Source organism: Aspergillus brasiliensis, assembly GCF_001889945.1.
Source record: "Aspergillus brasiliensis CBS 101740 unplaced genomic scaffold ASPBRscaffold_4, whole genome shotgun sequence".
In the NCBI taxonomy this organism is placed as follows: Eukaryota; Fungi; Ascomycota; class Eurotiomycetes; order Eurotiales; family Aspergillaceae; genus Aspergillus; species Aspergillus brasiliensis.
In genome coordinates this window covers 282,247-302,436 of record NW_027137445.1, presented here as the reverse complement: position 1 = coordinate 302,436, position 20,190 = coordinate 282,247, and the positions used below count along the sequence as shown (strand labels likewise).

Below are 20,190 nucleotides of genomic sequence, written 5' to 3'. Positions count from 1 at the left end.
TGGGAGAGGACGAATTTAGGTATTTGGTGCGATTTTGCAAATTGAGAGAATGCATGCTTTCTTTTTATTTGTAGCATAGTTGCAGATATCTCCTGGGACTACACAGAGCTCTGTGTACTCTGTAGGTTAGGTTATGGTTGTGATGATGAGGGATCAATGTGTGATTCGAAGTTAGATCTTTTGGGTACGCACGAAGAAGATGGTAAAGTTCCTTCAGTTACGATAAGTCTCTAGGATCTATTATATATACTTAAAGGCTTCAACAGTGATATGATAAGTTAGCATCATTCTGCTGAAACTTCTAACCCAAAACGATGATAGATTAGATGCTCAAGTTGCATCTTCTGATTAGATTAGATCCCAACCAGCTCTATCCTGCGTGCCCACTCCATACTAAACTACTAAACTCCGCATGGACTTAATTCGGTTAAAAACTCGTGCAGTTGCAGTATGCATCGTGCAGTATGCACAAATTGCCTAGTCTAGGCCGGATTAATATCCAGGCATGGCATGAGCACTATAGTGGATCTCATGTCCCGCTCATTACAAATCTACCCTGGTCCAAAATCACTTCACACACACGCACAGATATTTACTGCGTAGTATAGCATTGCGTAGCATAGAATTTGGTCGTAGAATAAAGACACTGTCCTTTTAACTCAAACACTATTGATTAATTTCACATTCATATTGCACCGCCCATCCTCCATGCTAGGGAAAAACCAGTGGGTAAATCCTGCCCCCGAAACCGGCCCTCTTTTCTGCACCTCGTAAATGAGCAGTGGAGACCAGACCACACCATCAACAATTGAACAAATTAATTGTGCTCGTGTTTGTGTGTGTGTGCCAAGACAAAATGATATCGAATTGGGAAAGGGTGGTGGGGCAGACTTGGAACCGAAAAGTCAAAGGACGCGTCGCCCGTTTGTTTTTCACTTTTTCTCGTGAAATTTCCATCTGATTAGATGATGGGATTATCTAATCTGATTCTTTGTCCATCTTTACCCATCTATGGAATTTACCTGATGGTTGGCGGGGGTTGTTTTACTTTTGAGTATGGGTTTAAGTTTGTGAGTAGAGTTTGAGTGGGCGGTGGGGGTTAGTTATATTTCCCGCTTTTTGTGTTTTCTGTGCGTGTTGTATCATTATATGCATGTTTGATCTCCTGCAGGTCTGTTCCTGTTGATCAGTCCAGGGTAGCTGTAGATAGTAAAACGCTGTTAACTGTGAACCGTCTATAACTGTGAATCATTCAGGGTATTCAATCAATCTATATACAAAATAAGCCATCTCATACACATCGCTCAGTTACTACCAGCCCTCCTCTCCAACACCCCCGCGGCAGTCTTTCGCAAATCCACCTTTCTCACCTTTCCACTCCCCGTCACCGGCACCGTGCGATCCACGCCCTCCTCCCCAAACACAAACACGTACTGCGGCGCCTTATGACGACCCAGCGTCTCTCGCGTCCAATTCCGCAGGTCCTCCACGGACGGTTTCTTATCTTCGTATCCTGCCGCCACGGCAATGAAGGCACCCACTACCTCGCCGTATTTGGCGTCAGGGATGCCGATCACCGAGGCCACTTCGATGGCTGGGTGAGCTGCCAAGCGTTCTTCGATCTCTAAGGGGTAGATGTTTTCTCCACCTGTAGTGTTGTATCGTTAGTATACGGGGTCGTATGTATGTATGGTATGGTGGGTTTGCAAATATGATGCAAGTGAATGCCAAACTTTAAAGTTGGAAGGTAGCAGTACTCACCTCGGATGATTATATCCTTGAATCGGCCCGTGATTGAGCAACGCCCCTCCGGCGTGAAGATCGCCTCGTCGCCGGTCTTCAGCCACGTGGTGCCGTCTGCATCGGTGACTAGCGTCTCCGCGGTCTTCTCCGGGTTGTTCCAGTATCCCTTTGTCAGTTGGTAGCCTGCGATGCAGAGCTCTCCGCGTTCGCCTACGGGCACAATATTCCCCTGTGTATCGATAATCTTCGCTCGTGCGTGTGGCATCACCTTGCCGACGGTGGTGAGGCGCGTCTCGATGGTGTCGGTCGTGACGGCGTTGAAGCAGGTGGGGGAGGCTTCGGTCAGGCCTAGATGGTATTAGCGGGCGCCGATAATAACAGAGGATGATAAGGGAATGAAACGCACCATAACTACTGGTGTATTGAGTCATGTTGAGCTCTTCGAAAAGACGCTTCATCAACGGACGAGGAACCGGCGCGCCGGCGATGATTCCCGTGCGGAGGTTGCTGGTGTCAAAGTTGGGGGGCTTGGGGAGACTCAGGATCGCTTCAAACATTGTGGGAACACCGTGCAGCGCGGTGCATTTCTCGTCGGAGATGGCGTGAAGAACCGCCTTGGGATCGAAGGTCTCGCTGGGGAAGATGATCTTCGAACCATGCGTGACGACTGCGAGCATACCCAGAACCAGTCCGAAGCAGTGGAAGAGGGGCGGAGGACAGCACAGAATATCGAAGGAGGTAAGGTCCATGCGGTCGCCAATAAATCGGGAGTTGTTAACCAGGTTGCTAGAAAAGTTAGCTCATATATTATGCTACAAATAGAAAAAAATTGGCATACTGATGGGTCAGCATGGCAGCCTTGGGATTGCCGGTCGATCCGCTTGTGAACTGAAGGTTGCACACGTCGTCTGGTCGCAATTCAGCTTCGCGATCTGGCAAAGCAGAGTTAGGAAGCTTCTCCCCCCGTTGAATGACATCGTTGTAAGTGCTAAAGTTCTGGTATTCGCCGCGCAGAATAATGATCTCCTCCAGTGCAGCCGACTTGCCGTTCTGCTTCGGCTGTGGGCCCAGTTCGGCCAGCACGTCTTCCAGCGCGTGACGACCGATGCGAGGAGTCATGAACACCAGGCGACAGTCTAGATATTTGGGAATCAGTATATACCCCATTGCATTTGTGCGACTACCTCTACTAACCGGTGTGGTCCAGCGCATAGTAGAGCTCCCTGGGGGTGTAGGTGTTGTTCAAAACCACCAGGATGGCTCCCACTCGGGCCGCGGCAAAGAAAACAGAGATATATTGCTCGCAGTTACCAGCCATGATCCCAATGCGGTCGCCTTTCTTGATGCCCATGGCCAGAAGACCACGAGCCAGCCGGTTGGCCTCCTCATTCAGGTTAGAGTAGGTCCAGCGGGTTCCCGTCCAGGGGAAGACCAGACACTCGTAATCCGCATACTGAAGGCTTTGCAGAGTTAGCAGCTCACCCAGAGTGATGTCCAGGAGAGCCGGCTCGGTCGGGCCATAGACAATTGAGAGTTTTTGAGTCGGTTTGGGCGGTTGAAAGTGGGAAAGGGTTTGCTGAAGACGCCGGACAGTCGCCATGATGGGATATTTTTGCCGGGGGAGGGGAGAGAGAAACAGGCCAAAACTCTTGGGATCTTATCAGATCGGGGCATCTCGTCCCAGACTTATATTATCTGCCTCTGCCATGCCTCGGTACCCGCTCCTACGCGACTCCAGGCCTTTCCTTGCCTGCGACTAGTCTGCAACAGGATCAATCCGTCTTCCTGTGGTTCCGAGACTTGGCCGTTTCGGCTGTCGGTACCCAATAGGGCAACTTTTACTCTAAAGCTGGCGGGTGTCATCTCCACTCGAGGACCCAGTCAGAAAATTTCCCATTGAGATATTTTATTAGCAGGGTGTGAGAAATGACCAGTCTGTGAATTGGAGGGGGGTGGAAATGCCGGAAATCCTGCCAACCTGCAATCCGATTTTACCGGCAAAGGTGCCCTGAGCGGTGCAGAAACTAATTAGTAGCTTTGCCGTAGCGTCGCTTAAGGCCGCCGCTGATGCCATCGCTTCCGCGTAAACGAGGCCCGGATCAGATAATGCGGGTGGATTCTAACTAACTAACCGGGGACTGCAAAACTCTGATCATTACCCCTTCCCCCTTAAGCATTGCTTGTCCGCCCTCCTAAGGCGCCGTTTATGGTTGTTCTTTGGCTTAAATTGATGTAGGAGTTCTATAGCTTGATATATTCCTATACCATACGGGAGTCCTAGGGGCGCTGTTAGGCACCGACGCCTCGCTAGACGCTAATGACTCTTTCGCTGCTGCTGGTGGTGGTGGTAATTTAGTATCGCATCACCGCTATACTCATGATCCAGAACTGGAATCGCTTTATTGGTATCGCTTTCCTCAGTCTTCAACGACTTGCACTGTCCCCTGTCTGACCACTTAGTCGACTGAATGTTCATACAATCCGTCACACTAAGTACGGTACGGTGTGTATGTCGGGAGTGAGAGCAGCGACGAGCTTCTAAGAACATGAGGGAATACTATTACCTGAGTCATGTCCTCGATACGGCCCTAGCACTGATTCATCTCTTTATCCGAGCGTAGACCGACGGAAACTTATAACAGCCCGCATTATGCAGATAAAAACGGTCCCGCTGAACTGCATTCCGCTTTCAGCATCTGGCAGATAAATGAAGGCCTGTCCGACCATGGCACCTGCTCATCCAACTATTAATCTATCTGTATCCGAAATTGAGTAACCGACAAAAACATGAAAAGCTCATGTGCTACGCAAGACTCGAGCTGTATCGGGATGCGTCTACCGGCAACATCCGACCCTCTACCCGGCATCCAGCCTGCTAGCAGCCTAGCACTAACAGCAGCAACAATTATGGAGCTGAACTAGCGGAGTACTTCCGCTTCCATGTGTCACTCGGAATCGGTTTTCATTACTTCAAGTCGGAAGGATCGTCTGGACCCTGAATCGTCACCTCTAGCCCTTATGCTGGTCTCAGTTTCTGACAACTTATTACCAAATCATCCAGCCCCCAGTGCCTCAGTGAGTAGGCAGAAGAAACCTTCCCATGGTACCACTATATGGAGAAGCAGATATCACCCAATACCCACTGCGGATCAGATAATATCCCTCACATACAAAGTACACTCACTTCCAGCTTATCGAGCGGTTGGAGTCATTAGGGTGGATCCGCACCATGGAAACGAAGAGCTACGCATGCAGCATGGGAGGAGCTCCTACTGCAGAGGAGAACCCCCTCCAGGTACGTAGTCAACCGGAGAGGAGCCGAGGCTCTAGGCTACCTGCTCGTCGGCATTAGACGTGGCAGGTGCATAAGTCGACATGGGCTAGAACCAAGGCGCGCTGATCAAATGTGGTCAATCATCAGCCCAAACCAGCAATGTCGGCTGTAGCCGTACAGAGATCGATGCAGGCTGCTCTGGGCAAGGATCCTCTGCACTGCATCGATCACTGTTTTGCAAAACCGAAAACCGTGGCCCGGTCTGGGTCGGTTCGTTACAGCGGTGTATTGGAGACGAACCGGACCAGTCATGACCGTACCGATCTAATCAGATCATCAGATGATCTAATCAGATAATCCCTGTCCGAAAGTCGGAGAAATGACCGGACCGGCGGCAACCCCCACTGGGCGTCAAATCAGATGGTCCGAGGCGCGTGTGGTTTTCCGCGCGCACCGCCCGAGCCAGGATCAGGCTGGGATCCCCCCTCCCCTGCACATCCCAATACCGCCCACGGTTCGACCGCCAAAGCCTTGAAGCCTTGAATCTTTGTCCACCCCACTTGCTTACCTCCGTTGCCCAATGGCCGCGCGTGGTACATACCCCCCCGGGCCCACTGCCAATGACGATGAATGGTTTGTGACCTGCACAGTTCCTGCGTTTGAAAAAGTGTCTCTGTGCGACACTCTTAATCAAGCTGTTTTCTCTTATGATCCTGTCGGTGACCGCAGTCGCTCATTCTTCGGAGCAGTCAACGGTTTGGAGTTCTGTGGTCGAATAAGACGAGCTCGCTGCTCCCTCTTCGCAGGTGCGTGACAACCCCGCTCGTGATACACTTAAAGCCATGACAGTCACATTCCCGCCCACCGAGGGGTACGAGTGCTCGTCCAATTCCGCGAGCAAGTCTTCCCTTCCCAACTTGAATGGCATTCACCCAACTATGGCTGCTCCAGTCGTCCCTGTCACCAAAGTTCCTGCCCTGGACACGATCGATCAATATGTTGTGGGAAAAGCCGCGGCGGATAAGGCGGCGATCAGCCCATCTGTCGAGCTTACCTGCAGCTCCGACTTCCGCGACGTCGCAAAGAGCCTGATCGAAGGCTACGCCCGTTTCATCGCGCGTCTAACTGGTTTAGAGGATGTCGCCTTCTTCGTATCGCGTCAGTCAAGCATCGCCGGCGAGTCCGATCTGTTGCACGGGGTTATTTCGGCTTCCGTTCAGGCCGCGGAGGAGGGGCAACAACCACGTTGCGATTTCCGCGAAGACAGTGAACAACACGCAGACGGGGATGAGGTACAGTTTTCTCTGGACTTGGGCTTGTATGTCAGTCCTGAAAATGGCGAGCAACAACCCCTTGTTGGAGTGCGAGACAGTGTAAGTGTTCTGCCCCTCGCAAGAACATGGAGTGTGCCCAATCTGACTAACGTGCTGCTGCTAGGCCTTCACGACTTTCATTCGACCTGCCACTACGAAAGATACTCTTGAAATCAGTTTTGCCTATCCAACACGTCTCATCCCTAAGCCGGCAGTGGATCAGCTACTCCGAATCCTTGCGACACACCTGGCCGACTCATCCACTTTCCTTTCCTTTGACGCTCCGTCGCCCAATCCTTCAGTCTTGAATTTTCCTCCCCTTATGATACCCCCTTTGCGAGAGACGGACCGAGTTGATTTTCCCGAGTCTGGCCATTCCAAACAATATCTTCTCCATGTCGCTTTCGAGGGCTGGGCCCATCGGAAGCCTGATGCCATAGCGCTGGATTTTGTTCATTCTTTGTCTTCTGCCACGGCTGCGGCAGAACACAGCATTCTTACTTATGCCGCTCTTAATCAAGCAGCCACTAATCTTGCTGTACATATTCGGGCTCTCTTATCGGCAAACAACGCTGCCGACTATGGACGCATCATCCCTGTCTACATGCCGACATGCCCCGAACTCTACATAACATATCTCGCCGTTCTCAAGGCTGGTTTCGCTTTCTCTCCCGTTCCCCAGGATGCGCCGGTACAACGGGTCCGTGATGTTCTAGAAGACATCGACTGCCCGATTATACTAGGCAATGCCCCAGAGCCCATCTCTGGGCCATGGTGCGATGCTAGCGCCGACTCGACCGTCAAGCAGGTTTGGGTTGACGTAGCGGAGGCCTCGAAGTGGAAGAGCTTGCGAGATGGTCAGCCCGAGTCCGTGGTTCATGGCGAGCCTCTGGAACAGTTGGACATCAAGCACGACCAAACTGCGTACCTCCTCTTCACCAGCGGCTCTACTGGAAAGCCGAAGGGTGTTCAGATCAGTCATCTAGCTGCCACCTGCTCCATTGAGGCTCATGCTACAGAGGTTCCGGTCCCAGGAGAAACAATGGATGATTTCCGCTGGTTTCAATTCTGTGCTCCAACCTTCGACCCGTCCCTCGCAGAGGTATTTATGACCTTGGGTTGCGGTGCTACCCTCTGCTCTGCCGACCGGAGCCTGACGTTAACCGACTTAGAGGCAACCATCAACGAAGCTAGAGCAACTGTGATGATGGCTACGCCTAGCTTGGCCGCACTTCTTCGGTCCGAACGGCTAACCACTCTTCAATATCTCTGGTGCATCGGTGAAAAGCTCAATAGGACCGTCATCGAAAACTTTTCACAATCTGATACAAACGAAGGAAGTGCAGCATCCGAGCCCTCGCGGATGTTGGTCAACACCTACGGTCCGACTGAAGCAACGATTGCCTGCACTTACCTGGCACCATTTGGCCATAATTTGCGTTGCTCCATCATTGGCCAGGCGCTGGCAACCTGCTCAATGTTTGTTCTCGACCCCAATAGCCGTGAGCCACGAGCGGTCCCTGCTGGTCTTGCCGGTGAACTAGCAATCGGAGGCCCGCAGCTCAGCAAAGGTTATCTCAACCGTCCGGTAGAGACCGCTAAGGCATTCGTTGATAGTAACGAGTTTGGCCGTTTGTACCGGACCGGTGACATGGCACGGATGGTCTGGGACGAGTCGGGTTCTCTGGTGATTGAGTTCCTCGGCCGTATCACATCTGACCAGGTCAAAATCAGCGGTCGCCGGCTCGAGCTGGGCGAGATCGAATCAGTCCTTGAGACAGTACGCGGTGCTAACGAGGTTGTAGCCGTGGTGTCCAAACGCGATGCTAATGTACAGGGTAGTGAACAGATCGTCGCATGCATTGTTGCAAATGGCAGCAGTGAAGCAGAGAGGGAGGAAATCATCCGGGAGGCACATCAGAATTCTCAGAAACATCTCTCGTCTTACATGTGTCCGTCTACTTACGTTTTTCTCGATGCTCTCCCTCGGTCTAGTGCCGGGAAAGTCGACCGCAAAGCTGTATCTGCAAGACTGCAGCAGGGGTCCGGGGCCAATATCAGGCTATATCCTGCACCAAAATCGAAGCCTGTAGATACCAACGGGGTGCATGATGACTGGGATACTCCGACAGATGAGAGGTTGCTGTCCGTCCAGCAGCTTATGGTTGGCCTTATCGCGGAGGCAACGGACGAGAGCGTTTCTTCCATTAAACCTGGAACCGACCTCTACTCACTGGGTATCGATAGTCTAGGTGCAATGCGACTTCTGCAGAAGCTTAGAGACCATTCTATAGAAGGGCTGTCGGTTGGCGACGTTTTACAGTCAGGAACCCCCAGAGCATTGGTCAACGCCGTCGCTCAACAACGTCAACCAAATGGTACGCCACAGGTCAATGGTTCGGATGAGTCCTTCCAACACAGTCTTTCGGCCTTTCAAGATCGAAATCATTCAGTATGTGCCGAGAGACTGGGCATGGCTCCTGAGCAGATTCAAAGAGTGCTTCCAACAACAGCAACACAGTCCGGCATATTGACTAGCTTTCTGCGCAGCTCATCTGACGCAGCCTTTGCTACTCGCTCATACATATATCATTCAGTCTTGCCACTCGAACCGGAAGTTGACATTGATCGTATCAAAGCTGCGTGGGAAACTGTTATTGCAAGCTACGATTCCTTTCGGACAGTTTTCTGCTGGCTTGATGATGATATGGCACCATTTTCACAGTGCATCCTTTCTCCCACGGCAGTCCCAAGGACAATGTGGAATAACTACCATGCCACGAAGCAATCCTCAGATGAAAGCACTTTGCAGCAGGCCCTTCAAGAAGCAGAAGGGTCAATTGAGCTAGGCATGCCGCCTTGGAGGCTGTCTTTGATAACGTCTCCTACATCTACGCGGATAATCCTGAGCATGTTCCATGGTATATTCGACGGTGGATCATTACAGCTATTGCTCGAGGATGTGTCTTCTGTGTACTCAGGGAACCCGCCAGCGCAGCGCGTCTCTCTCGAGCATCTTGTGAAGCATCACTTCCAGGCAGACCATGCGGCAACCGCCCGATTCTGGGAGCAGCATCTGGAAAGCTATTCTCCAGTCTGGTTCCCATCTGTCACGTCTTATCGTACTCCTTCAGTAAAGAAGACTGGGTGTGTGGAAATTACGGCTCGCATAAGCTACGACCGCTTGAAAAGAGAGTCCAAGCTCATCGGCTCAACACCGCTTTCAGTGCTTCAAGCTGCTTGGGGGTCTGTTCTCCTGGCTTACACTGGAACTCCTACTCAGGATGTAGTTATGGGCAGTGTCGTATCGGGTAGGCTTGACGTGGACTCGGAGGCCTGTGTTGGTCCGACATTCACGACTGTCCCAATCAGGCTTTCCCTGAGCCGGATTCAACAAGACTCTCGAAATTCTTGGACAAACCGCTCGGTCGCGCGCCATCTCACAACTTTCAATGCACAGACGCTATCTCACCTCCAACCTCGGTTGGGATCGCTGGTAACGGCGGATGGCCGGCTTCCATACGATACTCTCATCGCCTACCAGGACTTCAACGCTGGCTCTAGTGTTAGTGGCCTCTGGAGCTCGGTCGATCACCCGGCCATGGCGAACGATTTTAGTGTTATGATTGAGATATGGCCCGCTGCCAATTCGTCTTTGACATTCCGGGCCAGTTTCAACGATGCTCTGCTTGATCTCAGCTCGGCCGAGATGATGCTCTGGCAGATGTCTGACATTGTCGCTTATATACTAGAACAGCCCGATGAGAGCTTCCAAGAAGCGCCATTTCATACGGAGATTAAGCTGAAGTCAAGCTTCAACTCAAAGCCATCTATGGCTCCCGAAGTAGTAGACGGAGCCCTTCTTCATTCCCAGTTTGAGGAGCATGCAGCGTCCCATCCAGAAGATCCTGCTTTGATCTTCAAGTATGACTTGAATGACGACAATAACCCGCGAAATATCACGTGGTCCTACGCCGGGCTCAACGCCTTGGCTGACAAGCTCGCAGAGCGTCTGCTTCAAACTGGCGCACAAGTGGCGAACTCACCGATACCCATCTGTATCGAGAAAAGCCCGGCCTTGTATGTTGCCATCCTTGGCATTCTCAAAGCTGGCGGTGCTTGGTGTCCGATTGATACACTCTCTCCTGCACAACGTCGCCACGATCTCATTGCACGTACTGGTTCGACGATCCTTCTAGTATCCAGTGTAGATGGGGAGCAGCCAGTTGGTTCGATTCCTATCGGAGTTGAGACAATCGACGTTAGCAAATTCACCGTTGACGAACCCATCCATGTGAACGGAATGGCCCCGAGCGCGTCTAAGCACCGGGCTACTCCTGATGGCATGGCGTATCTCATCTGGACGAGCGGTACAACGGGAGCACCGAAAGGTGTCCCGATCAAACATTCTTCTGCTGTCTCAAGTATGAGGTCACTTCAAAAGGATATCCCGACTGCTGTAGCTGGTGGAGTACGTTGCTTGCAGTTCTCGCAGTACACCTTCGACGTTTCGATCCAAGACATCTTCTACACCTGGGGTGTGGGAGGTGTTCTTATCTCTGCCTCTCGAGAGATCATGCTTGGTTCGTTTTCAAAGCTTGCAAACATCACAAAGGCCACACATGCGCACCTGACTCCAGCCTTCTCAGCGGGTGTCCCCCGGAAATCGTGCCCAACGCTGCAGGTGATTACTATGATTGGTGAGAAGCTGACGCAAACAGTGGCCGACGACTGGGGTACCGATATGAGAGCATTCAATACTTATGGTCCCGCTGAGGTTACTGTGGTTTCAACCATAAGGGAGTTTGGAAACGAACACAAAAGCATCAAGAGCGCGAACATTGGCTGGCCGATGGATAGTGTGTCTGTGTTCGTAACTAACAATCATCGACTTACCATGAAGAATGCTATCGGTGAGCTGGCACTGGGTGGACCACAGCTTTCTCCTGGTTATCTGAACCAAGAGGATGTCACCAAATCCAAGTACGTCTGGAACGAAGAGGCTGGACAGATGGTGTACTACACCGGAGACTTGGTTCGCATGCTTGCTGACGGATCCTTGGAATACATCGATCGTGTTGATGACTTGGTCAAACTCGGTGGTATCAGAGTAGAGCTGAGCGAAATCAGCTTCTCGCTCGGCGAGTGCCATCCCTTGGTGGAGAATATTGAGACGCTTATTCTCAACCGCCCAGACCGGCCCAACAAGGTCGTGGTCGCCTTCCTCTCTGCGCCGAACGCTACCCAGACCGATGACAAGCAGCTCTTGGTGATCGATAAGACGGCGCTTGAGATCGCTCGTGCTGCCAGCAATAAAGCACAAAGTGTTCTGCCTGACCACATGATACCGTCTGTCTACCTGGTGGTGTCGCACATCCCGAGAACGTCATCCGCCAAGACCGATCGCAGGGCCTTGGAAGCTGCCTATGCCAGTGTGGATATTGATAGCTGGGAGAAGGAGATGAATCCGGAGACCAAGTCTTCTGCTGAGGGCTCTGAAGACCAGCACACCGCGTCTATAACACAACGGGTAGTAGAATTGATTTCTACGTTGGCCAATATCTCCCAGTCCATCATCACGAAGTCCAGTCGCCTGGGAAGTCTGGGTATCGACTCCATTCGCGCAATCCGGCTTGCTTCTAGGCTTAAGGAGGCCGGTCATCAACTGTCTGTTGTGGAGGTCCTCAACTGTGTGACTGTCCAGGATCTTGTCCAACTGGCCTCCTCATCCACTGTCGTGGAGAAGCCCACTTTCGAAACATTCAATGTTAGGGCTTTCCATGATACCTGGCACACAGCCACAGTTAGTAAAGTACCGGAGGGATTTATAACTGTGCGCGCGACCACGATCCAGGAAAGTCTTCTCAGTGAGACAATGGGTACATACAACAGATATTGGAGCAATCATTTCTTTCTGCTTGACAGCTCGGTGGATGCGACGCGAATGAAGCAGGCTTGGCTTGCAACGAGCCAGAAGGTGGAAGCTTTGAGAACTGGATTCATCCCGGTTGCGGAGGTCGATGACGGGAAAAGCCGATCTCAGGGGAACCTTGACTTCTCTATCTTGCAAATCATCTACACGCTGCCCGATGTGGATTGGGAGTACATCAATTGTTCAGAGAAGGACTTGGTAGAGATTCGCGACAACCGGATCGAGGAAATCATGGCCAGGCATCAGAAGAACTACTTCAGATATCCCCCATGGGCCGTTACAGTATTCGACACAGGCGAGAGGCAGCTCATGATACTCACCCTCCATCATTCAATTCATGATGAGCCTTCACTGGGATTGATAATGGACGATGTGCGAGCCGCTTATGCTTATAAACCTCCTCAGAGACATCAACTCAGCGATGCGCTATCTATCGTCTTACCAGGAGAAAATAGAAGCAAGGAGACCAGAAGCTTTTGGAAATCAGAACTCCAGAATTTTGCAGAGCTTGATGCGCCAGTGTGGCCCGATCTCACTGGAAAGAGATTGCAGCCAGGCGAAGCCCCCAAGCACATCTTGATCTCTGAAGAACTCTCATTGACGGAGCCTGTTGGCAATCTGCAATCGTTTGCAGCTCAACTTGGGGTTTCATCCATTGCCTCGATTATCCGAGCCGCATGGGCTTATGTTTCGCTGGGTTACCTTGGTCTCCCGGCCACCGTCTTTGCTGAGACTCTTTCTGACAGAGTCCTGCACGCTGACCTTGAAGACTGTATTGGACCTCTCATATCCGTTGTGCCTATTCCGTTCCATCCAAAGGGAAACACTCGTGAGCTGCTTACTGAGCAACATCACATCTCTGTTCAGTCCTGGAAATATCGCCATATCCATGCTCGCGAGGTTCGGAAAATCCTCAAGAGGCCCAGAGGCGAGGCCTTGTACCCGGCAGTGTTCAACTTCCACGTTGCGAAAGAAGAGGATGCAAATGTCACTCAGCGTAGCATTTGGCGCGAACTTGAAGATGAAGTTGGGCTGCATGTAGAGCATCCCATGGCCATGAACGTTTTCCAACATATGGATGGCTCTATCATCCTCGAGGCAACTGTGGACAGCAGCATGATGTGTCGAGCACAGTTGGCACTATTCATCCGTCAGATTGACGGGCTTATCAGTTCAATGCTAGCATCCCCAGAAGAGCCCTTGGCAAGTCTGATCAACCATTTTCCTTCGCCATTACGGTCGCTATCAAATCAGCCTGTCAGCGAAGAAGTGGCAAACTCAGTTCGAATCAGCCCTACGCACTGGCTAGAAGTGTATGCGAAGAAGCACCCTGAATGGACAGCCGTTGAGGTGGCTAGTGAAATTTCCTCCAACGGGATTGTGAAGGAAACTATGACCTACGGTACCTTGAACTCGGAAGCAAACCGTGTTGCGGCCTATTTGGCATCCCTAGGTCACAAGAAGAGGATGATCGCAGTCTGCGTTGGGCGAAACCTGCCCTCGTATCCAATCATCATTGGTATCTTCAAGTCAGGAAACGCCTACCTTCCAATTGAAGAGGGCCTTCCAGCCGACCGCAAGGCTTTCCTCATCAAGGACAGTGATTGCCCGATTGTTTTCACTGAAACTGCATTCTTGAACACGTTCGAGAATACTCCCGAGGGATGTCGTGTGATAACTATCGACGACTCAGAGCTCTTGGACTCACTCGCCACGATGCCAACGGAAGATCAAGACTATAACTCCGATCCCAACGATCTGGCATACCTTCTTTTTACGTCAGGCTCCACAGGTAAACCAAAGGGTGTTATGGTGACCCGAGGCAACCTTTCATCGTTCATTGAGTCGATCTCGGAATTCGCATGCAAGCATGCCCCCGCTACGTATGAGTTGGGCGGTACTGGGAGATATCTTGCGCAGGCTAGTCGAGCTTTTGATCCCCATCTGTTGGAAATGCTCTTTCCTTGGCGCCATGGGATGGCTACTGTTACAGCTCCTAGGATGATGATTTTGGACGATCTTGGTATAACCTTGTCCAAGTGGGATATCACTCATGCAAGTCTGGTACCGTCTCTTGTGGACCAAGCAAATATCGTACCAGAGCAATGTCCCAAATTGAAGTTTATGACTGTTGGTGGAGAAAAGATTTCACAGAAGGTATTGGACACATGGGCAAGAGCACCGCACATGGCGCTTGTCAACGCATACGGCCCGACAGAGGTGACCATCGGCTGCACATTTGCTCCTGTCGGGAAGGACACAAATTTGCGCAACATCGGACCTCCATTAGCGGCCTGTGTGTGTCATGTCCTTGTCCCTGGTACCCTTGACTATGCTCTGAGAGGCCAGGCTGGAGAACTGTGCTTTTCTGGGGATCTCGTTGGAAGGGGGTATCTCAACAGACCTGATGCCACTGGTTTCGTCACAGGGCCTGATGGTGAGAAGATGTACCGTACTGGTGACATGGGACGCTTGATGCCCGACGACTCGGTCGAGTATCTTGGACGTGGCGATGATCAGACGAAGATTCGTGGTCAAAGACTTGAACTCGGTGAGGTATCTGAGGTGCTTCGCTCGTCGTCGACTGTTGGAGTTGACGTTGTCACGACCGTTGCCAAACACCCTGGCCTTTCGAGAGTTCAACTCATCTCATTCATCGCACGTTCCGAAGCCCGTCAACGTGTGAAGAGCGGGGATGTCGCCTTCGTTATGTCCGACTTTGCGACGCTAGGCAAGGAACTTCAGGACACTTGCAAGAGAAAGCTACCTAGCTACATGGTTCCTGAGCTTATTCTCCCCATCACATATATCCCGTTGGCACCGATGTCAGGCAAGGCCAACATCAAAGAGCTACATGGCCTCTTCTCCAGTCTACCTCTTCCAACTGTCCTCCATGGTAACAGCTCGGCAAGTAAGGACGGAGTCATTGTTGAGCGATCTTTGACTGCCGATGAAGAGGCTGTAATTAAAGAGGTCCTTGATGTTGTTTCGGCAGATCCTTCTATCGTCGGGCCCATGACGAACGTCTTCGAGATTGGCCTCGACAGTCTAAGCGCCATTGGGCTTACGATCAAGCTCCGGAGAATTGGCTATGAGGTTACGGTAGCCATGGTCATGAGCAATCCGATCATCGAACAGCTCGCACGCTTACCTAGGGGCTCTTCGGAAACAGAGAATGCTGTGTCGCAGACACGTGAAGCTTTCAGCAACATTGAGTCTCAATACCGCCAACAACCCTCACCTGGTGTCAATCCGTCCGACGTGGCTACAGTCAGGCCTTGTCTACCACTTCAAGAAGGTTTGGTTGCGCGCTCAATCAACAGTGAAGGCGATCAACTTTATGTCAATCACGTCGTCCTCCAACTCGAAGCCTATGTAGAGACTGACAAGTTGGAATCTGCTTGGCGGGGTGTCTCGAATGACGCCGAGATTTTGAGAACTTCATTTGCTCCTCTGGACAAACAGATGGTGCAAGTAGTCTACACGGCTGATTCGCACAAGTTTCAGTGGAAAGAAGAGGAGTATGAGAGCCTGAACGAAGCCATTGAGCATAACAAAGCACAGCGGAAACACATCACCGAGGACATCATTGCAAACATCTCCAGTATCCCACCAGTGCGGTTCCTGCTAGCCAAGTCCTCGGAAACCAAGGAACCGCTTGCCCTCTTTATCGACATTCATCATGCGCTCTATGATGGGGAATCTTTCATGATGCTAATGGAAGATGTTGCAGCACGTTATGCAGGTCAACAAGTTTCTCAGAGAGGCTCGCCGTCGGCTTTCATTGAGTACGTCTACAGTCAAGATTCAGAAAGGGCCAAGCAACATTGGGTACGGTATCTGGAAGGATGCCATCCCACAACCTTCCGTACTGACTTCAACAACATGGAGCTTCCGACTGTCGTGAATAGAAAGCTTGGTGTGAAGCTGTCTGAGTTGGAGCACCGCTCCGCAGCTCTCCAGACAACTGTACCATCCTTGGTGCAAGCAATTTTCGCACTCTTGCTGGCCGATACCGTTGGTGTGTCAGATGTGACGTATGGGTTGGTCCTTTCCGGTAGAGCTGTGTCGGTTCCCGGAGCCTCCTCAGTACTTTTGCCTTGCATCACCACTGTCCCTGGCCGTCTCAACACCGCTAGCCTGAGTACAGTTGACGATGTTGTGGCGAACGTTCAAAAGTCTACTGTCGGGTCGCTTGATTTCCAACACACACCCTTGAGGCATATACAGAGATGGGTCGATGCAGAAACACCTCTATTCGATTGTCTATTCTCATTCATCAGGGCCGCTGCGCCACCAGAACACCGCTTGTGGCGGGAACTAGACAGCCATATGCCTGCTGAGTATCCTTTAGCTGTGGAAGTCGAGGCCAACCATTCCATGGACACAGTTCAGCTCAACTGCTTCTTTTCATCCGCTTTTGGCTCCTCATACAGTGGAACTGAGTTGATCGAGAAGATGGACGCAGTGCTCTCGAGCATTGCAGCAGGTCAGAGTCTTTCGCTAGACGACTTCAATGTCTCTCACTCATCAGCGCCTGGATCGCGCCCTGCTGTGCTGTGGGACAACATCACATGGTCCACCACAGAAACCACGATCCGTGAATACACAATGTCTTTTTGCGGGTTGACTTCGGCAGAAGTCACTAAAGGCGCTTCTTTCATAAGTTTGGGTGTTGATTCAGTGACGGCAATCCAATTTGCGCGTCAGCTACGTGAAGCAGGGCTTCAAGTTTCTTCTGCTGATGTTATGCGTTTCTCATGTGTCGGCGCTTTGGCTCAGCATGTGGAGCAGGCTTCAATTTCTCGCGCCCCTGTGAATGGTGTCAATGGGCACGAAAAGACAAAGGCCGGGATCCCGGTTGAGGTTTACGGAGAACAAGTTCGACTCCTTGCAGAGGATGATTCGATCTCTACAATGTTCGAAACTACTCCCCTGCAGTCGGGTATGATTACACAGACGATTGCTTCGAACGGGAAGATGTACGTTCACCCCCACATTATCAGGTTGAAGGACTCGGTCGATACCACCCGTTTGAAGGAGGCTCTTTCCAGGGTCATCGAGGCAAATGATATTCTGCGTACATCATTCCACCTGATCGCTGAGCTTGGTTCTTCCTGGATTGGTGCCGTACATGCCAATCCTCCTTTCCAATGGGAGGAGCTCACATTGCCTTCCGGGGCCGATGTCCTGTCTAAAGTCGACTCTCTCTATTCTTTCAGCGAGGAGGCTTCTTTCGAGGTCCCACCGATCCGGTCTGCTCTAGTCACTCAGCCTGAAGGCAGATTATTGGTTATTGTTTTGCATCATGCTCTTTATGATGGCTCTTCCATCCCCTTCCTGTATGAGGACCTGGCGGTGTGCTATGAAGAAAGCAGCCTTCCGATAAGGCCACAGTTTTCAGAGACTATCCAACATCTGTTGAGCGGTCAAGAAGAAGCTTGCGAGTTCTGGACAGAAAACCTACTCGGATACGAAGTTACTGAAATACCTGAGCTTCCTCCTCTTGAGTCGTCGGACCGCATGTTCCTTTCTGAATGCCGGATTGACCTTGACTTGTCGGCCATAGTGGAGGCCTGCAAGACAATGGAGGTCACCGTTCAGAGTGTATCTCTCCTGGCATATGCAAAGGTCCTAGCAAGTGTGGTCGGAAAACGCGATGTCGTCTTTGGACAAGTTCTTGCAGGCCGCTCGCTGCCTGTTGCTGGTGCCGAACGAACCCTTGGGCCGATGTTCAATACAGTTGCTCAGAGAGTCTCTTTCGAGCCCAAGTTCCTGAGCAACAAGGCCATGGCTCAGCGCTTACAGCAGCATACCATTGACTCGCAGAGCCATCAGAACGCGCCACTAAGAGTTGTACAGAACTCATTCAGGCAGTCTAACAACAGTACATCGTCCGTTCTTTTCGATACTCTCTTTGTCTTTCAAAAGAGTGCGGACTTCGCTGGCAGCATCATAGAAGAGCAACGGATATGGACGCCTTATGAAGCAGACGACTACGCGGCACAAGCAGAATACAAGCTCAATGTTGAGGTCGACCATGCTCGTGATGGACTTGTAGTACGAGCAAATTGCAATGGCCGATATATCTCTCAGGAAACGCTTGACCGTCTCATGGGTGACTTCAGCATTGCGTTCCGTGACATCATCGAACATCCTACTAGGTGCGCTACAATTGTGCCACACGTTTTGGGTGAGCTCCCGACAAAGCTTTCCGTTGAGCAGTCGCTCGACTTTGAACCTCAAGTATCCGAAGCAGCACCCCATGAGGCCATCATCCAGTCTGTACTCGCTGAGATTGCTGGGTTTCCTGTGGAGAACATCAAGCCAAACACGAGCATCTTCAACATCGGATTGGACTCACTCACCGCGATTCGCATCGCTTCAATCTGTCGATCCAAGGGACTGAAAATTGGGGTAGCCGACATCCTCCAGGGAAACACCCTGCGTGGTATCAGCCAGCGCATCCAGCCGACCTCCGAACAGGCCAATCAACCTCAGGGTTCACTCATCAGGAACCACGAGGATGTGGAAACAACGGTACTCCAACAGCTCAGCCTCAGCAAGGATTCGGTTGAAGCAATCCTACCTTGTCTTAGTGGCCAATTCTATCACCTTGTCAGCTGGTTGAAGTCCGGACGGAAGCTGCTTGAACCTGCCTGGGCATATGCTTGCTCCGAGCGCATCGATAGTGCCAAGATCGAGGAAGCTTGGTTCCGGCTCCGCCAAAGACATCCTATCCTCCGAACCTGCTTCTCAGCTATATCCTCATCGGAAGCAGTACAGGTTGTTCTCAAGCAGGCAATGCGTGATGCAAACACATTCCAGGTTATCGAGACCTCTAGTCCTATTTCCGAAGCAGCTCAAGCACAAGCTAGAGAGGAGGCTCTCCATCCATCATCACTCTTCACACCTCCTGTTAGACTCCGTCTATTGAAGGCTAGCGACAGAGATGGCATTCTTGTCCTCCTAAACCACGCTGCGTACGATGCTTGGACCATACCGATGTTTGTTAGGGAGCTAGCACAGCTCTATTATGGTCAAATGCCTGAAGCAAACCCGGACTTCCCTGCATTCGTCGACTTCTCAGTGCGCTCTCTCCAGAAACTCAATGAAAAGCAATACTGGAGCTCAACTCTCGGTGACGCCTCTTCTACCATTATCCGCAACACTCGCACTGAAGCCCAAACCACCCCAGACCAGCTCTTCATTGGAGTCTGGGAAAAGGTCAAGGACCTCTCCCAACTCGAGACAAAATGTCGATCCTCCAACGTCAGCCTACAAACCGTCATCCTCTTTGCCATAGCACGCTGCATCGCACGCCTCACCGACGTCCAGAACCCAACGATGGGTCTCTACCAAGCCGGTCGCTCTGCCTCCTTCAACAACATTGAGAACCTCTCTGGGCCCTGTCTGAATGTTAGCCCTTTCACCATCCCTAACGCAAACGCCAAACCTATCGACACCGACCTTCTCACCCAAGTCCGCGCTATTCAATCCTCTCTCGCGGGCCGCGTCTCCTACGAACAAAGTTCCCTCCGCAACATCCTACAGTGGGTCTCACCCGAGAAACCCCTCTTCAACACCTGGGTGAACCTCCTTTGGACGCAGAATGTCATCTCCACAAAGGCCAATACCACTTCAGATGAGCCCAACGATTTCTTCAACCCCTTGCCAATCGGTGTCCCTACAGATTTCATTCCTGAACAGCCTTTGGTTGAAGATGTCACTTCCGTATCGGCACTAGATACGGAGTTCCTACCGTCTGAGAATGTATTCATAGATGTCGGGCCAGATACAAAGACAGACTCAATTGGATTCGGAGTTCGAGTTGAAGGGGGAATTATGGGTGTCGAAGAGGTGCATAAGCTTGTCGATGAAATTGCGGGAGAGATCGAGAGAATTATGGAGGTGTTGGGATGAGTAAT

At 51.4% G+C, this 20,190-nt stretch overlaps 2 protein-coding genes across 2 annotated transcripts; one reads left to right on the top strand and one right to left on the bottom strand.

Moving 5' to 3' along the window:
* Positions 1-1,224: 1,224 nt before the first annotated feature.
* sidI (putative long-chain-fatty-acid-CoA ligase) lies at positions 1,225-3,665 on the bottom strand. Its single transcript, XM_067624431.1, has 5 exons — positions 2,938-3,665; positions 2,582-2,879; positions 2,150-2,529; positions 1,762-2,091; positions 1,225-1,648 (listed from the first exon to the last, which is right to left on the bottom strand). Exons 1-5 carry the CDS (start codon positions 3,341-3,343, stop codon positions 1,305-1,307), a joined length of 1,758 nt encoding a protein of 585 aa, XP_067480416.1. The 5' UTR covers positions 3,344-3,665; the 3' UTR covers positions 1,225-1,304.
* A 2,290-nt stretch (positions 3,666-5,955) lies between these two features.
* On the top strand, positions 5,956-20,185 carry sidC (nonribosomal siderophore peptide synthase SidC; the record flags this gene model as incomplete). The annotated part of the gene is made up of 2 exons (XM_067617405.1): positions 5,956-6,390; positions 6,455-20,185. The coding sequence occupies 2 exons, from the start codon at positions 5,956-5,958 to the stop codon at positions 20,183-20,185; spliced, it is 14,166 nt and encodes a 4,721-aa protein (XP_067480415.1).
* Positions 20,186-20,190: the final 5 nt, after the last annotated feature.

Excerpts from the sequence above, each read along its gene's own strand:
- sidI (XM_067624431.1), bottom strand. The coding sequence starts at position 3,343 with ATGGCGACTGTCCGGCGTCTTCAGCAAACCCTTTCCCACTTTCAACCG. Across the intron at positions 2,530-2,581 it reads GCTGCCATGCTGACCCATCA|CAACCTGGTTAACAACTCCC; the intron begins GTATGCCAATTT and ends TAACTTTTCTAG. Across the intron at positions 1,649-1,761 it reads CAAGGATATAATCATCCGAG|GTGGAGAAAACATCTACCCC; the intron begins GTGAGTACTGCT and ends ACAACACTACAG.